This window comes from Rhamphochromis longiceps, linkage group LG5 (assembly GCF_057381845.1).
Source record: "Rhamphochromis longiceps isolate RC_006_pf linkage group LG5, R_longiceps_female_GT1.1, whole genome shotgun sequence".
In the NCBI taxonomy this organism is placed as follows: domain Eukaryota; kingdom Metazoa; phylum Chordata; class Actinopteri; order Cichliformes; family Cichlidae; genus Rhamphochromis; species Rhamphochromis longiceps.
This window is the reverse complement of record NC_140561.1, coordinates 18,668,612-18,690,126: the sequence shown is the minus strand read 5'-3', so window position 1 is coordinate 18,690,126 and position 21,515 is coordinate 18,668,612. Positions and strand designations below refer to the sequence as shown.

The following is a 21,515-nucleotide window of genomic DNA, read 5'->3' as shown; positions in this document are numbered from 1 at the left end:
GTTCAAGTGCAAATGTAAAACTCGAGATCATATTTCGGGAATCATAAATGCATGTCAAAACCGCAAACCAGAGTTCTACAAAGAAAATGTATTACTGTATAAATCAAAAATACGATGGATGAGCAACCTACGCTCTGACCAAGTGCTGAACAAAGAAATAAAATGAAAATAAATAAATAATGTATAATAAATCGATTTCAAATTCCAATACAAAATAAAAGTATCAATGCAATACAAGCCACAAATAAATACGAGTAAAACTAAAAAACAAAAATCTGAAATCAACACCTCAAACCGGGTCAATTTTTACAATTTAAAACTGATTCTTTCGTTTCATCCCTTGATTTTCGTCTTTTTTATTCTGGAATGACACATAAGTGAGGGTTAAGTGGCTTAAGAAAAAACAAAACAAAACAAAGAGTCCTCTGACAGTGGTCGGAAAAATCAGCCAGCGTGCAAAGACTTCGAAAGGCCTCCAAAAAACTTGAAGAATTATTGCTCAAGACCAATTTAAAAAACTGCTCCGTGGAAGCAAAATATAAAGAAATGAGGAATGACTCAAGAATTGTTCACAGCACTGTAAGTTGTCCTTTGTGTATTTTTGGACAAGTATTGTTGAAAAAGAGGTACTCAATTTGCATGTGATAGGTATTGATAATGGAGCTTTATTTAAACATCTTCTTGAGGACGTTCTTGTTTTTTTTAATGATATTTCTTAAATAATGTGAAACGAGGTTATGTTGAATCCAGGTCATTAGAAATGAACTGAAACTACACTGTTTATGAACATAAAATGCTTCTGTTTTAAATTAATATTTTTATATTACTGACTAATTCGCTGAGTGTATTCAACATGTGAATAATCTGGACCTTGTTTTTTCTTCCAGGAGGTACAAGGGTGGAAAATCATACTGATATACTAATTATACTAATATACTGATAGGAAAAGCATGTTGTACATTTCCAGACCATATTCGCTACAATATAATGCAATTTATTGATTAAGCCCCAGCAATGCCCCCAGTAATCATGTCTAATTTATAAGAAACTCGCCCCCACCACCCCATCTGCCTTTGTGGAGCACATTAGTTCTCTGTCATGCTTTTTTTTTATGCTGTATCGTATAGCCATATTCTTACTGTAATCAAATGGATTTCCATTTGAACTCTTTAGAGCTCCTTTAATGGGAAGGCACAGGCAATTCCAGCATCTCTTCCTGTTAAGACCCCAAACACAGTACTGAGTTAAGAATACAACTGAAGCTCTTACTGTACTATCTCCATGTGACACGTATGGCAGTTCACTGGGATCGGTTTTTCACAACTGCTTTAGAGCCTTAAGACAAATGCAAATAGTTGCATCTGTAAATTAGATTACATCACATAAAGCAACTGAATTCTCTCTTTTGCATAAGGACAAAATCTTGCTTGGTGACTAATAATTATTTACTCTTATCAGACACTGTCAGATATTACTGGCCTTCATTTGAGCTCAAAGAAATCTCACTGAGATGCAGATCTGCAGATATTTAACACTTTTAAAGTCTCTTGTAGTTCTTGACTTTCTGTTACTTGTGACCTCATGGTTCTCAGCAAAGTATCCATTATGTGCTCATCTGAGGTTAGCCTTCATTTAAGCCTCATGTTAAGCTAAGTGCTGAAATAAATAAATAAATAAAAATGCATACAGTATATTGCTCACATAAAGACTACTGCACACACACTTTACAGGCAAATGGTTCTTGGTTGAAGCTTTGACCACTAGGATCCATTAGTTGTGCATTACATGGTGAGTGTGAGACGATTGATCAATACAGTTTAGTGTGCGAGGTAATTTGAGCGAGGCAGAGAAGTCGCAGCTCGAAAAGCCTTCAGTCACACTGAAGATCCCTGGAAGACAGAGGAGGTTCTACAGATGGAGGTAAGAAAGACAAAATGCTCCCTATGCAAAACAGATTTTTCTTTAAATGTTGTCCTACAAGATCAGGATACAAATATGCTGTTATTAATGCATGCTTATAGTGTATTTAATGAAGAAAATCCAACAGACGGACAATTAACTTCTTTGTGTGGCGAGACAAAAGAACGGGAACTGATTCAAATTGTTTGTCTCAGGCCACAAAGGATGCTATGTCAGACCTGGAGAGCAGCATGATCACTATTATCCAAACTTTCCACCAATACTCGGGTCAGAAGTGCAATCTGAAGAAAGCAGACCTTAAAGAACTTATCAACAATGAGATGAATAATTTCATAGTGGTAAGATATCTTCTGCAAAGCGGGTGTGTTTATGACAACAATAATAAGCATGCATCAATTTGTTGGCATGCAGCACAGTGTGTATTTAAATAAGAAAAAAACTGCACAGAATTTCACAAACATTATTGATGGATTTAAAATTTATACGAGCAAAGCATGTACAACTGACTAAGGTTGCTTGGGGCTGTAGTGGATTTTTATTTGCTTCCTTTTCAAGCGTTGACACGCTGCACAGCTGAGTCTCAGAGATATTAAAAATATATTAGATAACTAACAATTTTCCTTCTATTCCGGTGTAATTAAGATTTAAGCCTAGTAGAGTTAGTGGTGATGCTACAGATTTATCAGTGTTATTAAATATACTGTCCATTTACTACTAATGATGAACTTTAATGCAATTTTCCTGCTAAACAGAAAATCAAGGAGAAGGACACACTGGATAAACTCTTCGCTGACCTCGACCAGAACGGAGATTTGGAGATCGACTTCAAAGAGTTCATTGCCCTCATCGCCATGGTCACCTCTGCTTGCAATGAACTGTTTATTCCAAAGCAACAGAAATAGTTTGCATGCACATGAATTACTCATTTAAAGAAAGTATGTTTTGTTTTTTGTGAGACTGGGAGACTCTTATTAGTCATGCAGTTTGATACTTTTTGTTAGTATGGAAATGTTTGCTGAATACACTTACCAGTCACTTTATTAGGTACACCTATTCAGCTGCTCATTAACACAAATATCTAATAAGCCAATCACAAGGCAGCAACTCAACAGATTTAAATATGTAGACATTGACCTTTTAAGTTCTGTCAGAGAAGAATGGCCAGATTGATTTGCGCTAACAGGAAGGCAGCAGTAACTCCCTCTTTACAACCAAAGCACAGCATCTCTCAAGGCACAAAATGAAACCTCAAACCTTGAAGCAGATAAACTACAGCAGCAGACGACTACTCCTATCAGCTGAGGCCACAATGGAAGACTGAAAAATGTTGCCTGATCTGATGAGAGTAGATTTCAACTGTGACATTTGGACGGTAGAGTCCGAATGTGATGTAAGCAAGATGAACTTTTAGATCTATGGATCCTGCAGTTCAGGCTGGTGGTGGTGAAATAGTGTGGGGGATATTTTTTGGCACAGTTTTGGCTATTTAGTACCAATTGGGTTTAAACACTACAGCATACCAGTGTATTGTTGCCGAACCTGTCGATCCCTTTATGACTGCTGTGTACCCATCTCCTGATGGCTGCTTGTAGGAGGAAAACAAAATGTCATAAAGCGCAGATTGTCTCAGACTAGAATCTTGAACATGAGTTCAGTGTCCTCAAAAGGCCTCCACAGTCACCCGACCTCAATCCACCTTTGGGATGTGGTGGAACACAAAATTTGCATCATGGATGTGCAGCCAACAAATCTGCAGCAACTGTGTGGCACTATCATATCAAGATCTCTGAGGCATGTTTCCAGCACCTTGTTGAATCTGTTTCAAAGAATTAATGTAGTAATGAAGGCAAAAGAGGGTCCAAACGGACACCACCAATGTATACCTAATAAAATGGCTGGTGAGTTTCTAATATAGCATGTGTGGAATATGTATTTGAGAAACAAAAATATATAAACGTATGATACTTCCACATATTTGTCTGTCATTACTAAACATTTATGCTCATCTGACAGAATCGATAAGCTACAGCAGTACTGAGACATGTTTAACAGATGCTGCTTCACAACATGCCCTCTGAAGCAAGGACGTCTTTTTTTTTGTTTTGATTACACACTCCTCTCTCCCCTTGTGAGGAGTCAAAAAGGTGAGGAAAGGAAACGAGGATACACAAACTGAGAAATAGGAGGAAAGGCCAAGCTGACTGGTTCCATCTTTTAGAAAGACAAATAACAGACGTGTGTGTACATGTAATGCAGTCCAGCTAAGAAAATTAACACCTATACTACTTGTTGAGTAGTATAGGCACAGCTGTACCTGACAGCCCAACATCTGTGGGTCTAAACTGCTGAAAGCTTTCTTTTCCTTTGTACGGTGCAGACTGACTCATACTGAACTGGCTGTTTTGATAGCAACCAAACAGCGACCTCTTGTGGCCCAAATAGTTTTTAAATGAGTTTTATTTATTTATTTATTTTTTAAAACCCAAGTTGCACACCAGTCGTAGGACATCTTTCACAGCTCAAACAAATGCAGGATTTCAGAATCATGTTAACGATGGATTATTGTCCATGTGGAGATTCACCGCCTCAGATGGGTTTCCATAAACTCTAGGATCCTCTTCCAGGAATCTTCTTGAGCAGCAGCGTGGGGTGCGGGGTGACCTCCCTACAGAGTGAATACTGCAGGGAAGAAAAACAAACAAACAAAAAAACCCAAAAACAACCAACTGCAAATTTATTTACCATTATATATTGTATTCTTAATAAAATACAATGAGAGGAAAACTTAAGCTCACATTTCTCTGGTTTGGCTCTCCATAGAGACACTCTTGCACATGGTGCGTAGGGTGGCTCGATCAGGTGACCGGCACCGGGATATGACAAGCGGGTAAACAGCTGGGATTTACCTGCAGACCTCAGGGCCTCCTCAATCTGATGACCAGCGATCAGAGTAAACAATGAAACAGTGTGCAGTCACTCCACACAGACAATATACAAAACTGCATTCAGGTGACTATAAATGACTGTTGTATTCTTAGAGTGTTTTAATACATTTCAGTAGACATCAAGAGTCTCCAAATAATATATACAGGACAACATAACATTTAAAATGTAATCTGTAATTGTAATTAAAGTAAAATAAGTTAATTTACCACATCTGCATTCTCTGTGCTTGCAGCACACAGATCGTCTTCACCCACTATGTACATGAGAGGACAGGTGATGTTCTTTACCTACAAAAAGAAAATAAGAGAAAACAAAACAAACAAAAAAAAAAACAATAAAGAGCAGAGATTACTGAGCTCTATACACATGTGCTTCTCTATGCATGTGTGATGGGCAGAGAAGAACCTTCTGTTTGTTCTCAGCGGGCAGATTATCCGGCAGAGAGACATGTCTGAAACTCACACGGCCTCGATCATCGAGCTCCCAATGTTTCTGGTCACTTAAAGAGCAGAACAGGACAGAGATGGTACTGTTTGTTAACATCTACTCGTGAAAATCTTAAAAACAGCGATTACTATGTCAGCCCTGGAGTAGACGGAGGACCCTGAACTAGATAAAAGTCCAGGTTACAATTATGTTTTTGGACCACAATATACTTTTGTAAGGTACATCACCACACTGGAGTTTAAAGACTCAATATGATTGAAGTTAAGACTTTCAAGTAGAATTCATTAGGTTTTACGAGAGCATTTCATTAACTGTTGCAAAATCAAAACAAATTTACGAGAGAGGTAGCAAAAACCTGCAGCTAAAGTGCATCACAGAATTATTTCCATGGTTAAAAAAAAAGAACTTCACAACACCTAACCAAGTCAAGATCACTCGACAGATACAGTCGTATCACCGTTAATGTGTGCAATCAGCAGATGGCTTTTATGGGTCAAGATTATTCTGTACCAGAATGACTGGGAAAGAAAAGCATGGCAAGGAAAAGGAAAAAGGTCATGAAATTAAGTACAACATATCATCTGTAATTAAATGTTACCCAGGTCTGACACACTCCACACACCCAATAAAGAGTTTGTTGGGTGCTTGTTAGTTTGTTGCCACAGCAAAGCCAAATTAGTTTAACTGATTTCAAATGATTGTCAACAAATACCCCACAAACGTAGCAGAGTAATTTTCCTAATATGAGCCCTTTCCTAACATTTGAGACACAGCGCTGCTATCAAATTCAAACAGACTTCATATTTTTCTCAGTTTAGAGATTTTCTTTGCTCCATTGTGACTAAAGTAGGAGTTTATGAAATGTGCAAATCATTGCACCAACTGTTTTGGAATTGGGGCTGTATATTGCACTTAAAGCATACTGTAAACACATAATTTCACTGAAACTCAACATAACCTTGCCCCAATCAGGTTCACCATAAGTTACCACCATGATTTATCCAGATTAAAAGAGAGCCACAAAGTACACTATTATAATCAGTCCTTATGTTTAAAATTTGTTAGACTGCCCATCTTAATGTGGGATTTTGTTAAAAATCCACTGGAGAGGTGTACAGAGGCCATGCTATCAAAATAAAAAGCATCACTGTCCAGAAATCAAAACCAACATTAAAATAAGAAATATCTATAAGTACTCTGTACTTATAAGTGACACCAGAAGTGAACGGTTCAAATAGACTGGATCCGGTCCCGTACCAGCAGACTGAGAGACAGCTTTTTCCATCAGGCCATCAGACTGCTGAACACGTCATGGACACCTCAGCTTCACTACTGGAACTTCAACATTATGCACTCCACACTGTATATAAATGCCACTTGTTTTGCACATATTCAACTCTGTATATTTTATATATTTTATTATTATTATTATTTTTTATTTTTATTTTTTTATTTATTTTTATTTTTTTACTATTTAATTTGTAAAAATGTGTATACACACACACACACACACACACACACACACACACACGTAGGAAAATATTTAGTATACACATCCAGAAATGCATACACTATTATATATTGTACATATATTTATTAGTTTCAGGTTGGCCATTCTTGTATTTTGCTCGTTTGTGTTGTTGTGTTTGCACATCTCTGTTGCTTGTGGGGCTCGCACACAAGAATTTCACTCGCATGTGCTGTGCCAGTGTGCCTGCACATGTGATGTGACAATAAAAGTGATTTGATTTGATTTGATTTGATTTGATTTGATTTGATTTGATTTGATTTGATTTGATTTGAGAGTAGAATCTAAAGTAACCAGCCATTACCTCTCAATCGTTTTGGTCTTGCCATCTTCATCTAACAGCGGGCTTCCTACTGGCCCGTTAATACAAATCAAACATGATGGCTGGAAAGGGGAACAAATGAATGTTAACGTCATTCATAATTGCCTGTCTATCAGATTTGTATTTTTCATATGCAAATAACAATGTGATGATCATACGGCAGATTTCAAAACAGGTGAGTTTGGGACGCACTTTAACACCAATCCTAGTGGCGATGCGAAGGGTCAGACAGACTCCAAAGGAGAGGCCAATGACCCCAATTCTGTCTGCATCGACCTGACAGTGATCTTGAAGTAACTGGAAGGCTGACTGACCAAACAAAACATTTTAAGAGAGTGACAAAAACATTACAAACAAATACAAGGCTGTTAGGTTAAATCCAGTGCTTATACACTGAAACTCGGACAAAGTTATCCTACTTTGAAATACAAATCGCCAACACTCATTATGTCTGGTGGTCCAGGTAAGTCTTTGTGCCCCATGTAGGCAACAGAAAGACTCGCGAATCCCCTGGAGGCAAAAAGTGCAGAGCGGTCCTCCGACAGTCCTCCACCCATTCCCCACAGATCCAGCATAGCAGGAAAAGGGCCCGGGCCTGCAGGAAATCAGCATGTGAAGTTCAGTGACTGCTGACTAAGGCACTGCCAATAAATGCCACTTCAGTGAACGCTCACCAGGGGGTAAGAATAATGTTCCTACAATTTTGTTCTGACGAATCTCTATTCTCCTCACTCCTGGCGCCATGTACCAGCGCTCAACGGTTACAGCTGCCAGCTCAGTGCTCTGCCCCTCACTGGGTGAAGTGTGGCCCTCCAGTAAGGAGATGTTCACTATGTATGGCGTCTCCACGTTTCTTTTCCTAAGCCTGTGATCAGCATTTATATTTACACAGAGAAAGAAGCAGTCAGTGAAGCCAGAAATGTAGAATGAATGAAAGAATCCTTTAGCTGTATTTTTAAGTGCGCAACATAAGAGGCAGCTGGATTTGAAACCTGCCTCAAACCTTCTCTGCTTCTGAGTGCAGGCTCCAAAGCCCAGAAGAGTCCCATCGGCTCACAGCCTAAATAAGAACCTCCAACTGAATGATCGCTGGTCACTATTCAGGTAAGAGCAGAGACAAAAATAAAATGAAACACTGCCTGCATAAAAGCCTGGTTAATATCTCTTCACACAATCTTTACTGTCTCCTTGTTAAAACGGAGTCTGATTATTTTCTTTCTACAATATAAAGTGCCTTGAAGCTACTGTTGATAAGAAATGGCGTGCACGATATAAATAAAATAAAATTGAACTGAAGTGAATTAATATAACATGACTGCCACAGGATGTCTCCACAGTAAACACATTAAATATTAACCTGTGACTTTTATCAATAATTACTTGCAGCTTGCAGATTAAAATGACAAACACTTTGTTCAATTTAATTTCAGCATGTTTGTTTTTTGCTCCATTTTGTTTTTAAATACAATAAAAAAGTCAAACCCTGCCACTGGCACAGTGAGCATCTCAACATTATTGCCCTGCTTATATGTCCCACATGCCAGCTGCTTTTATTTATGTGGACATCTATATATTACAGAAACTGTCTACTATGTCACCCAACAGCACTTAAGAGTATTTCACTCACAGTTGATGCTCCTGCTCGCATTTGTTGTATAATGAGCAAACGCCTCCCACAGATCTCCCTCCTCACTGTGCATTTGTGCGCATACTGTGACAGGATAATTTTGAGACAGGAAACGCCCTTTAATGCTGATCTGTTCATCTATGAGCGCACGAACAGGAGCGGCTGACAGCAAAGGGCTTTGTCTAAAGCTGCTCTTCCTCCGAACTTCACCTGTTAAAAAACAAACAAACATATATATACACACACATACAAATAAAACCGAGAACTTCTGATACAGACACTCTTCAGGCATGTACAGATTGAAAAAAATGATACTGATCATCTTTGATATTTAAAAAAAAAAAGAGACCCTCAAATATTATTCTTACCAACAGCACGCTGAAGCCCGGGCAGTTTCCCACGCACACTGATGCACGACATCATCCTCTTTTCTATGAGCTGCCATATTCTTGTCACACTCATATGTGCCCTAAACATTATGGTCTTTCTTGACACTATAAACACAAAGTAAATATCAAATACTAAAACACTTAAAATCAAAGTAAAGGGTTAAATATCAATAACTACAACTAATCCAAGGTTGGACAGCATGCTCTGCTGTCAGGTTCTGTCTAAGACTTGCTCTTGTGTTAGAGATTAACCTTAGACCTTTGTCCTTTTCACATGTGCACTGTATTTTAAAAAAAAAAAAAAAACAAAGAACTGCAAAGCTTTGTAACTTGGATTTCTTTTAAGTCTGCCTTACTAATGTGAATTAATAATGCTGTTACAATTACTGTTTAACTTGAGTTCTGAATTCATGATCAGAATCATCCACCATACATTCAGGTTTCACCCACATGTGACTATTTCCCGTGAGCGTCAAGCTAGTCTTGATCCACCCATCACTTCTATACATTTTCTAAGGAAAACTGGGAAATAGGTGCAGTGATTTACTAAAACATGCAAACTTATACAGAAATATGAAGCAAAAGCTGAGTTTATACCAATCTAACGAGCGTGAACGTCAATATTCTCCAACACAGTCATTTCTTGAAGTAGTCTTTAGGAATACTTCTCCAGGCTTCTTGAAGGACATGCAAAGCTCCTCTTTGGATATTGGCTGCCTTTGGAGGCTAATCCATGACTGCTACATTGTGTTTTCTTTCCAGGTGTGTTTTTACTGAACTGGCAGTGTGTTTGTGATCACTGCTGAAAAATGTAGCTGTTGCCAATCACATGCTTTCTGACTGGCTAAGGCTGACAGCACATTTCGACATTCATAATTCCTTCAATTTTCATTTCATTCATTTTCATTTATTTATTCATTTTCAGGCACAACAAATACCTATATTGAACATAAAATACACAAAACAAAAACAAAACTTGCCTGAAAAAGGAGTGGGACGAAGAAAACTTATTAAATCCCATATATATATATATATATATATATATATATATATATATATATATATATATATATATATATATATATATATATATATATATATATATATATATTAGGGGTGCAACGATATTCGTATCGATATTGAACCGTTCGATACAGTGCTTTCGGTTCGGTACGCATATGTATCGAACAATACAATTTTTTTAAATTTTTATTTTTTATTTTTTATTTTTTTTTTGTGTCCCGTTTGGATCTATAGCCATCAGAATTGTTGTCTTGAGGCCAAGAAAGATGCCAAGAGGATTTATTTTAAGTGGATCATCATATTGGTCCATTTGATTGACCTTTATTATAATTATGAATTTATTTTATTTTCAGTTGCAAACGGGACAGACATGACTGTGGGATAGGACAGGGGGAAAGAATGAAAGAAAGAGGGGGAGAGAAAGAAAGAAAACCAAAGGGGAGAAAAAAAAAGAACAATACAAAATTTGTAATTTATTTTATCAACTTTCCTTCTGACCATGCTGTCTGTGTTGAGCGCTCAGTGAATCTGCATTTGACTACTCCGCCTAGGCTCGAGAGAGCAGCCTAGGCGGAGTAGTCGAACGCAGATTCACTGAGCACTCAACACAGACAGCATGGTCAGAAGGAAGAGCGCAGGGCAAGCTAGCGAGACAGAAGTGGACCTCCCCACCCTCATTCAGATCTGGCGTTTGGAATTATTTTGGTTTTCATGTGACATATGACCCTGAAGGTAAGCGAGTCATGGACTAAAGTAAAACAGTATGTTGGATGTGCCATGCAATGCTCAATTACATGGGTGGGAGCTAGTGTGTTAGCGCAGTTAGCTCCTTAACGTGTTGGCTGTCTAGCCCCTCTGTATAGGGTAGCTCGTTAACGGAGATTTGCCGTGTTGTGGCGTTAAGGTTATTTCAACGAGATTAACCTGAAAGCACTAGTGGGAACACAATGAATATGACTGCACATTTACACCGACATCATCCTAGTGCAAAGACAAAAACAACAAGCATGCATGCTACAAACTTTAGCCGAGTCATTTAGACAGCTGTTAGCACATGATTCTCCTTATGGAGACCTGATATGTTTAATATGCTGCTGAGAATATAGCCCAGAAGAAGCGGATAGTATAGCTTTTATTTTGGAAAGAGACATTTCTCTGTAATAAACTCTCTTTTCCAAAGATGAGTGATTCCTCAATCAGATACAGGGCTCGCAATATCGCTAGCCCGACGTCCCGGGGCTATCTCTGCCCTGCCTGTCGGGCTATTGTAGGAAGGAAAAATATGTCAATGCTTTTGCATTCTTTCAGAAATGTAGCTGGGTAATTATGTCATTGGGTGAGCCACTGTCAATATGTGACATATTGAAATCGTGTTTGAATTTGCGCTTGTTTTTTTGCTTTCACTTTGCAATCGCGGGAACTGTGTATAGAGAGCGACAGCACTGATCTGTGAGTGATGATAATTTGTGCACCAATTCCTCTGACATCGTCTTATTAATTGTTAGCTTACTATGCAAACATGACAAGTGAAATCTCCCGCAGCTTAAACATGTGAGAGGTTGATCGCGCAGAGAATCGCTGAGCTTATGTGAGTGCGGCAGGATATATATTTCACTACGATGACCTGGATGACTGAGAACCTTCACAGACAGATATATATTTTAGTTCTGCTGAGCCAAATAAGACAGGTCAGGGTGAAGAAGTGACAGCCAAAGAAAAGCTTACCACAAAACGGAGAAGTTATGACAAATCAGACTATAAGGCAAAAAGAAAGTGCAGCTTTATGGTTTCATGGACAAAAGAATTTCTGTGGCTGCAATATGACGAGCTAAAAAACAACACGCACAAGGGTTAGGGTTAAATTTAAAAACTGTACTTTTGTGTTAAAATATATATTTATAATTTTAATAAATGACAAATTAAAAAGGCATGAACATTTTTTTTGTATCGAAAAAATATCGAACCGTGACACCAAAGTATCGAACCGAACCGAACCGTGAATTTTGTGTATCGTTGCACCCCTAATATATATATATATTTAAAAAAGCAAGGCCAAACAACATTACCTTACAAACGCAGCGGCAACCAGTGCACACAAAGCTCCGACTAAGAAAAAGGCTAACTTTAAGTTAAAAAAATCAGGAACACCTGGCAAGGGGGGCGTGCCAGATCTGGTCACCATGGGTTGTATAATGTTTTCTTTTTAAAATCATTAATCACGAAGTCAGTCCTTTCTAAAGCTCAGAACTCACCTCCCAAAAGCTTCACACATCGACGAGCCTGAAAGTGGTTCAACTTGACCCCAACCAGAAAAAAATAAATCCTCTTATAGCCTGATAAGTTCCAGAAAAAAAGACTTTTTACTTGATACCAGACTGAATTGTCCATTTCCATTTCCTCCTATTTTAAATAAGAAAACTTTATTATTAGTGAAATACAGTATTTCTGAGCAGAGATGGGCAGTAACACGTTACTGTAATCTGATTACTTTTTTCAAGTAACGAGTAAAGTAAGGGATTACTATTGCAAAAACGGCAATTAGATTACCGTTACTTTCCCGTAGGAACGCTGCGTTACTGCGTTACTAAAACCGTGATTTTTTGCGAGAATGTCTCACGACAGTGACGTAAGTGAGTGCGCCGTTAGTGACAACAGCTGTGTGCAGATCAACAATGGATCACATATTGATTGCGGGAGAGAGTATGAGCGTGCAGCGTTTAAAGCGTGGAAGTACTGACCTTACTTTGAGTTTGATTCCATAAAAAGTGACAAAAACATTAGTGTCCATCGTGCGTGGGAAGAAAACTTCTTTTTACAGCGAAAAAAAACCCCTAAACTTCCAAGCAAGTACTGAGTGCGCAACGACATAATGGGAAATTCACAGAGAAACTCGCGGATTCTTCAACTGACCGCGGCACACCTGCACCAGGGTAAACCTCCGCCTACCTCAGTCCTGCTTTACAGGTGAAAATAGAGCAACAGGACCGCTGAGTCTTTGACTTTATTTATTTACTGCTGTGTTTTACTTGCATCTATTTGAAAGACTGAGTGTAAACACAAAAAATATTTTATTTTATGTGTTGGAATGTGCAGAAAATAGGTTTAAATGTTAAACTAATTTATTCAAGTCAGAGAATGTTGCATATAATTAAATTTTTGCTTGATGCATAAAGTTAAAAGATTAAAACTGATAAAACAAGTTAAAAAAAGAGACTTTTCCATTTGATTACATTTTGTATGATGGATTATGTAGAAAAAGTAGAATTGGGCTGAAAGATCTATCGCTTTATCACCTCTTCAGGTTGTAAATCGTGTTTTTACAAAGTAACTAAGTAACTAAGTAATTAATTACTTTTGAAAATAAGTAATCAGTAAAGTAACGGGATTACTTTTTGGGGGAAGTAATCAGTAATTAGTTACTGATTACTTTTTTTAAGTAACTTGACCAACACTGCCCAGGAGGCATCCTTGTCAGATGCCTGAACCACCTCAACTGGCTTTTTTTGATGTGGAGGAGTAGTCGCTCTACCCTGAGCCCTTTCCGGATGGCCAGACTCCACAACCTATCTTTAAGGGAAAGGTCAGCCACCCTTCGGAGGATGCTCATTTCCGCTGCTTGTATCTGCAATCTCATTCTTTCTCATTCTTTCACTACCCAAAGCTTGTGACCATAGATAAGAGTAGGGACATAGATCAACCGGTAAATCGAGAGCTTCGCTTTTAAGCCCAGCTCTCTCTTCACCACAATGGACTGGTACAGCATCCACATCACTGCAGCCACAGAACCTATCCATATGTCACCAAGGAATTGCTTAGCTGCCACAGTGACCTCTTTCTCGGTGATGGACGACTTGTCCCCGCTCGTCTTCAGACTTTTGGTGCTGTAAGCCAGGGAGATGGCTCCACAATCCAATGAGAGACCCCAGGTTTAAACGGAGCCCTAACTCTGGCTGGATTAGCAAAGCAGACAAATAACTGGTCAAATAAATACACATTCTGAATTAATCAACATAGAAAACGCAGCAGACACAGGTAATGCAGCCCAACTCCCTCAGGGAGGTGTCTGTGAAGCCATGGATTAAAGACTGGCGACCAAGTGCTCACCCTTGGGCAGTCACTCTGCACCAGGGAAGGGCCCTGGTAACCCTATCCCAGGCAGGATGAACTGTTTTCTAGAACTTCTACTTGTAGGTGTTTTTAAAATGGTCTTGTCTGGTCCCTGACCAAGGACTAGGGTTGGCAACTGTCCTGTTTTAGCAGGGACATCCCGTATAATCAGCAAAATTGGTTCATCCCTTATTCTACTTTAAATGTTATGTTATGTATGATCATTACATGCAATGTCACATATAGTGCATATTTACACTATGCCCAGCTGGTTGTGCATTGTGCTTCTGGCACTCCAGAGTGTCCCTTATTTGATAATTAAAAAGTTGGCAACCCAAACCAGGACCAATTTGCCATGGAAAACCCTACCAGGGGGGCAACCCCCTCACCTCCATGAAAACATAGCCGCTGGGAGACACAAACCCCTCCACCACTATAAGGTGGTAATTTTTTAATATCAATAGTAAAAAGACAAAAAAAAAGGAAAGGAGGAAAAAACCCCAATGAAAACAATTTTAAAAAAAACCCAACATGTTAATATGCCCTTTGAAGGAAACTGTTTCCAGGGCCTACTCCGTGGATCGGCTTCCTCCGAGGCGTGGACGTCTATCAGCAGAGAATGTACCTTCACCTATCAGCAGAGAATGTCCCTTAGTCTGTAACACAGTCAAATATATTCTCAAGTAATATTCAAGCATGCCATTCAGCGTGTTAGTACGAGCAGCTCGGGAGCAGCTTGGGAGAACAAGAAAACAGAGACTGCTTTAGATTGTCTTCCCAAAGTGACTCAACTTTATTCACAAGTACAACAGTTTATATAGAGGGTAAAATTCATGAGACAGCAGATTATCAGTTTAAACCAGTACAGACCAAGATAAGGCAGCGTCTTCCTGCCCTTGGGTGAAGAAGCATCCTTTGTGTAGTTTATTAGTTCAGCTACAATTGTGATTATCTCAGCGACATATTTTCAAGGCACAAAACGAAGAGTTCTTACATTAGTGAAATCTGAAACAAACCATTTGGCCTCAACAGGCGTCTCCTAAAAGATTAAGAAACTAATGTAGCTGAGGGAGTGATCTCTGTGGTATTTCAACCTTGTACCAGCCTGTGATTCTCACACATCAATTCTTGGGTCAAAGAGAAAAATAACTAAAACAAAGGGGCCTTATTGAATGACAGAGTTTTCCTGCATAATGTCACTATAAAACAATATCCAGTAAATGCTACCATGGTACTAAAATACCTAACACCCTTCCTCCTTTGTCTGTCTGGATATTTTAACAGCTTCTTATTAATTATTATTTAAACGTTTATCATTTTATTTCTTTATCGATTTAGATATGCAAAAAGTAAAATTCATAATTTTTTGCAACCGTTTGGAAGTTTTAACTTGGTAGATTTTCAAAATAAATGTAGCTAGTTCATCAAAAAAAAAAAATTCCGAAACGAAAAATAACCTATTATGAACAAAACAATTATAGACGTTGCTTTTTGATGAATTACGAGACATTTTTATTACACACTGTTGGCAAATAATTAATGTCGCAGGAGTGACAGTACATGGGTTTTCAGGAATAGAACGGAAGTATTTTACTTTGGCAGTGACTAGTTGGTCATGAAGTTTTCTTTCCGGGCAAACTGTTCTGACTTCCGTGTTGTTAACAGGGTTTAGCTAGTCCAATGTAGTGTACGATGAGGCCCGGTTAAGTAACGACAGAATTTGGGGAACTTTGAAGAGCCATAGGGATTATCGTTGATCCAGCATCCTTAAGACTTTCTGACCCGCGGGCAGGTCCGTATCACTTCCAGACCGCTCTCCTTCAAACACGATGAAGCTTTAACTTAGCGCCGACTCACCCTCTGTAATGTTTACAGGTTTTAGGCTGGGAGATAAAAGCCTTCGCGAGTTAGCCTTCGTTTTTATGTTTAGTTGAGCTTAATATAAATAAATAGATTTGAGCCATTTAGTCTCCCGCCTGTGAGCGATCACATGATATTACATTGGCTTTTGCTAATCTGCGAGTATGTGTTGGTCGACGGCTAAGCTACCTGTGCTATCGGGTTTCTCTGTGTTCACCTAACCCTAACCTACCATCACCATAATATTACAACCCCGATTGTTACTGAGCTACCTCGGTGTTTATTTAAAGCAGGATATTGTGGGTGTGATTTAACTGAGATCCGAGTTAAAGCAGAAGCGGATGTCTTCATTAAAGCCTCGATGCTGTTGTGGAAGTTTCAGGTCAAAAATGTCAGCATTGGTGTGTTCACCTGAAGACAAGTTGGATATATTATTGGATTAATTCTTAAAGCCATTAGTGGTCATGCCATTAAAATCGCTAAATGTGACTTGGTGTGTCACTCCATCTCACATCATCAGCTTTGTTCAACATTTTCTGCTCGACCATGCCCGATTTGCCAGAACTTTGTCCAAAGTTTGGACACATGTAATGATTGCTATGAAATTTTACCCTCATATATCAAGTATTAGCAGTCCGGGATTCGGGTTAGGGTCTTACAATGCACTATTAGTCACACCTCATGTGCATCACATCCTGGTCTTGCAAGGCTACTCTAGTGAAATGGATCAATGAAAATGAAATATTTCATATATTTAACACAATTTATTATCTCTGTTATATTTAGAAAGCCATCTGGAAACTTTAGAACTGTGTTTTGTCCGGAATAGACTGTTTTTGTGATAAAACTTAACATGTTTGTGTAATCCAGCACGAAAATTGGATGTAAATGGCATTAATTTAGCATTCTTTTGGACATCATCTACAATTCAATTCAATCTACAGTTCGCAAATGATCACTAATTGTCTTTTGCAATGTAAAGCTTTTGCTCAAATGTGCAACTTTATTGGGCTGCTTGATGTTTTTTTTGTCTGTCTTTCTTTCCTTCTGAACTAGCCAATACTCAACATTTTTTGATGTATCTCTCTCAAATTACAGATACTGGTTTACTAGTACAAAGCTCAGGCGTTTATCTTCAGTGGTTTTTCATGTTCAAATATTTCCTCATTTTTTTAATGTATGGAAAAAACTAAAAAGTATCTCATATTTCATTTTTTTATCGTTGCCCAAAATTATACCGGTATTACCATGAATGGTATGATATGGCCCAGCCCTAGCAACCATTATATATGTCCAAGCTTTGGACCATAACATTTTTTGGGAAATATGAGCTGGTCAAGCAGAAGATCTACGGTGAATTGAGATGGAAATAAATGCTTACACATGCACAAAGATGAAAGATAAGACAACACTGTAGTGATCTGCTGACCTGTTTTTAGTGATTATTAACTGCTGCTGATGTGGGTGCAAAGGTCATGAGGACTGCTTTATCCTCTGTTGTGTAAACCGATAACAACATAAACTTCTACACTTTACTCCTCACACATTTCATCTCATCTCCTGCCTTTTTACCCCCCATTTGTACAGGAACTATGAATGCAAGCACATAGTTTACCTAGACTGACTTTTGCGAAAGCTTAAGTCAACCGGACTAACCGTGTTAAGTGCCCGAAGTGTACTAAACACTTTGTTCCGGACATCTGTTTATTTTCTACTTAAGTGCAAAGCAGCTGGCTGTAGCTATAATCTTCCCTATTTCTGTCTAATAAATATATTAAAGCAGGATTTAAAACCAAGCTTTGTACTAATCTAATCCTTTTTTTCCCAATGTAACTTTCTGTGTTTCAGATTTTTTATTTTTATTTATTTTTTAGATCACACCCACAAGTCACATCTGATGGGCCAGCAGTTAACAGTTGTTAGCAGTTGTTAACGTCCTTTGTGTCTGTACGTGGAACGTCAGCCAGCAATGGCCACTCATTTCCGTAGCTACATCTGGGACCCGGTCCTCATCGTGTGCCAGATCGTGCTGATGCAGTGCATCTACTACAGCTTTTTGGGCCTGTGGTTGGCTGGAGTGGACAGCCTTGTGCAGAGTAGTCGGTCATTGGACCAGATCTTCAGCTATCAAGTAAGTTTTAAGATATGCGTGCGTATGCATTTTTGTGTCGCATATTCGCTCTCTTAAAACTGTAAATGTTAAATGTTTTCTTTGCTTTGATAGGCTCTCGGTTTTGCAACCGTGCAAGGCAGGCTCTCAATGATGGCATTCATCTTGAATTCTCTTACCTGGTGAGAAATATCATCAGTCTTTTTTCTATACATCATAAATGGATGAGATTTGTGTGACAGCCAAACAGCATCCTGTTTTTCAAGCATCCCATGAGGCATTCATTATAAAAGGGTGTTTAGACCTTATTTACATCTGTGCAGTTACACATTTCGTTAAGTGTAAAGGTTGAAAATTTTAAATGTTTACGTAGAAAATGGTCGACATTTAATGTACAGTGATACTCAAACTTTGGCATCTTTTCCGTGTCACTGTTCCTGCAGCGCCCTCGGTCTGTGGTTCTTCATCCGCCGAGGGAAACAGTGCCTGGACTTCACGGTCACCGTGCACTTCTTCCACATGATCGGCTGCTGGATATATAACGCTCATCTTCCAGCTGCCTTGTCCTGGTGGCTCGTCAACATAGCTTGCATGGCGTTGATGGCTGTAATTGGAGAGTACCTGTGCATGCGGACTGAGCTCAGGGCAATTCCAGTCAACACTGGACCGAAATCTAATCTGTGAATTTTCTTTGGTGACGGGCTGAAAGATTGTGAAGGGTAATCCTTGAGGGACTCACTGAGGAGGGTTTTTTTCCACCCTCCACTCTTGGAAAAGAAAAAGAACATGAACCTCTGTCAGCACGCATGTCGGATTTTCGTGCTTTGTCTGTTTCCATCAAGTGGTTCACCCTCCCGGACCTGATCTATTTATTCATAGCTGCACATTAAATATTGGACAGTGCAAATTTGTAGCATATTAAGACACCTGTTTTAAGTCTTTTGAAAGCACATGCCAGTTTACATCCTCCTCTAAACTAAATGACTACAAATGTTTTTTAAGTAAATTTTTATGTTGAAATTCATTATTTTCATTCCTTAATTTTAAGACATTTTTTTCTGATTGTTGTTAAATTTAGCAGACATACACATACGCAAATTAAAAAGCTCTGTCCTAACAGCACTTTAAAGATGACATCAAAGTTTTAGTTACTGCTTCTTAAAGCTGCTTTTAAACGTTAAATATGGGGAGAAATGTGTTTTTAGACAACAAAAAGGTACAGTGCTTAGCAGATTTATTAGATCATCTGTCACAAAGACAAATATTTTAGAAATCTGTCAAAAAACTTCACCTACAAAAACAAATGTTTCAAATCTGTAATGGATGTAAAACAACAACTGTAATTTGGCACCTTAATAAAGAAAAAGTGCTTTTGCACCATTTTAGCTCTTTTCTTTGGTAAAACTGTAAATTTGAAAATAATTGATAATAATTATATTTTAGTACTAAAAATATCGTTTCAGCTGCACATACTGGTGGATTAACCATTACAGAAAAATAAAAAATTATTTTTATTGGTAATTTAGGGCAGCTGTGGCATAAATCTTACACTGGTGGTCTAATAAATTTGTTAAGCACTGTATGCTAATCAGTAGGTCATCATGTAAATCCAAATATAGGAAAGATTTTATGCGTCATAATTCGAGCTCAATAAGTGGTCCAAAGTAATAAAAACCAGGCTCAATTTGATGTTTCCTACATTCAGCCTCCTAATCCTTGTTAAATGCTTTTCTTTTTGAGTCTGTACCACATTTTGCACAGCAAGCATTGTTGGGTTCTGTCTCTTTATGGCATGATGTATTATGCAAACCGTTTGGCCACTTCGGGGACAGTTTGTCAGCCACCAGCTGCGTTCTGACAGCTGGCTTTGTCTGTGCTTCTGAAAAATTGCTGTTCGGGGAGGATGTGATGGGGAAAGTCCTAAAATGTGCGGCTCTGATGTCTTTTTTTTTTCTCCTTTTTGGAGCAGTGTCAGACTGCTCATTTCGCTGGTGACGTTTAAACTCTTAACAGAATTGACTTTTTGTCTTTAATGTGTTACAGCTCATGCTACACACGCTCGAGATGCTCTTCTTTAGACTATCAGTTTAAAACCTTTGCAGCTTTGATGGTGCGGATGATGCAGTGTCTTGTTTTGCAGTCACGTTTTCCTAAGGTGTGAAATGAGTTTATAATTATGATGCAGGGGGCGATATTGGAAGGTGCAGCCTCAAATTGGAAAGCAGCTCCCATTCAAGCAGCTTTGAGTAGGAACAGAAAAAGCTAGCCTGTCCAAAGAATGTAATCCATCACCTCTCAAGGTAATTAGCGTGGTATATCGATGACTTGTTGTCTTAAATATGCATAATATTATAATGAGGGAGGTCTTGCCTGAGCTGCTAGTAAGCAAGAAGTGAAAAGTGTCAGGATTTCTTCCCATCCTCCCATTTAAGCAGTAGCTTCATATTTACTCCACAGAAGAGATGTCAGGCTTAAAGTCCACTTTGATCTTATGTGGGCCGAACAAGTAAAACTCCAGTTTCTGTCCGTGTACACATTTCATCTTAATGTAAGATAAAAGTGCAATTTTAACAGTATGACTTGGTTTTTTTTACATGATAAAGAAATGCAACGCTATTGTAAATGAAAGAAAACCTGTCAGTGCAACCTGTTGGGCTTCACTGTAAGAAGTAAATGTGTAAAATACAGGAGTCTGTAACTTAATTACTTTGGTGTATTGTGAATGGCAGCGGGGGAGGTCTTATCAGTTGGAAAAGATGTAAAACTTGTGGGGAAAAAAAACTGTAAAAAGTTTAACATTTATGTCCTCCTTCACTTTCAAAGCCATCCAATCGGCCGGATTGGGGTCTTCACCCGACCCGACCGATTCTGGCTCCTGGGCCTTATGTTTTACACCCCTGCTCTATATAAGAGTGAGCCGACTCTTACAAAAAGGTGAACAACTGTTTCCCGAAATCTCCACAAATTACTTTTTTTTTTACTTTGTACAAACTCGTGACTACTCTTTCTAAGTTGCTACTTTGTTATCTAGCAGTGGAACCTCTGAAAGTGTTCACATCACCTTTTGTATCTTAGATTTTTTTGGTAATGTAATTCAATATACAAACTCTGGATAGATCTATTCACATCATTAAATTCCTTGGGGAGAAAAAGAAATTTCTCCTTTCTGGAGATTTAAATGTCTGCACATCTCATGTTGATTATATTAAAAGGGTAAAGTCTTGGAGAGGAAACTG

At 38.5% G+C, this 21,515-nt stretch overlaps 3 protein-coding genes across 4 annotated transcripts; 2 read left to right on the top strand and 1 right to left on the bottom strand.

Moving 5' to 3' along the window:
• Window positions 1-17: 17 nt before the first annotated feature.
• LOC146669744 (protein S100-B-like) lies at window positions 18-3,884 on the top strand. Its single transcript, XM_085406285.1, has 3 exons — window positions 18-1,920; window positions 2,115-2,258; window positions 2,673-3,884. The coding sequence occupies exons 1-3, from the start codon at window positions 1,915-1,917 to the stop codon at window positions 2,820-2,822; spliced, it is 300 nt and encodes a 99-aa protein (XP_085262411.1). The 5' UTR covers window positions 18-1,914; the 3' UTR covers window positions 2,823-3,884.
• A 643-nt stretch (window positions 3,885-4,527) lies between these two features.
• LOC146669743 (acyl-coenzyme A amino acid N-acyltransferase 2-like) lies at window positions 4,528-9,112 on the bottom strand. The gene is made up of 9 exons (XM_085407908.1): window positions 8,791-9,112; window positions 8,160-8,259; window positions 7,838-8,028; window positions 7,583-7,758; window positions 7,356-7,472; window positions 7,146-7,225; window positions 5,272-5,365; window positions 5,073-5,153; window positions 4,528-4,851 (listed from the first exon to the last, which is right to left on the bottom strand). The coding sequence occupies exons 1-9, from the start codon at window positions 9,110-9,112 to the stop codon at window positions 4,528-4,530; spliced, it is 1,485 nt and encodes a 494-aa protein (XP_085264034.1).
• Window positions 9,113-15,573: 6,461 nt separating this feature from the next.
• On the top strand, window positions 15,574-20,982 carry sys1 (SYS1 golgi trafficking protein). Of its 2 annotated transcripts, none has more exons than XM_085406278.1 (4): window positions 15,574-16,101; window positions 18,018-18,300; window positions 18,394-18,461; window positions 18,723-20,982. In XM_085406278.1, exons 2-4 carry the CDS (start codon window positions 18,139-18,141, stop codon window positions 18,961-18,963), a joined length of 471 nt encoding a protein of 156 aa, XP_085262404.1. In that variant the 5' UTR covers window positions 15,574-16,101; window positions 18,018-18,138; the 3' UTR covers window positions 18,964-20,982. The 2 variants fall into 2 exon arrangements, with proteins under 2 accessions (XP_085262404.1, XP_085262402.1); XM_085406276.1 differs by having other exon boundaries at window positions 15,575-16,101; window positions 18,044-18,300.
• Window positions 20,983-21,515: the final 533 nt, after the last annotated feature.

Excerpts from the sequence above, each read along its gene's own strand:
- LOC146669744 (XM_085406285.1), top strand. Across the intron at positions 2,259-2,672 it reads AGATGAATAATTTCATAGTG|AAAATCAAGGAGAAGGACAC; the intron begins GTAAGATATCTT and ends CCTGCTAAACAG.
- LOC146669743 (XM_085407908.1), bottom strand. The coding sequence starts at position 9,112 with ATGATCAGTATCATTTTTTTCAATCTGTACATGCCTGAAGAGTGTCTG. Across the intron at positions 7,226-7,355 it reads CCACTAGGATTGGTGTTAAA|CCATCATGTTTGATTTGTAT; the intron begins GTGCGTCCCAAA and ends TCCCCTTTCCAG. Across the intron at positions 5,366-7,145 it reads AAGACCAAAACGATTGAGAG|TGACCAGAAACATTGGGAGC; the intron begins GTAATGGCTGGT and ends CTGCTCTTTAAG.
- sys1 (XM_085406278.1), top strand. The coding sequence starts at position 18,139 with ATGGCCACTCATTTCCGTAGCTACATCTGGGACCCGGTCCTCATCGTG. Across the intron at positions 18,301-18,393 it reads ACCAGATCTTCAGCTATCAA|GCTCTCGGTTTTGCAACCGT; the intron begins GTAAGTTTTAAG and ends TTGCTTTGATAG. Across the intron at positions 18,462-18,722 it reads ATCTTGAATTCTCTTACCTG|CGCCCTCGGTCTGTGGTTCT; the intron begins GTGAGAAATATC and ends CTGTTCCTGCAG.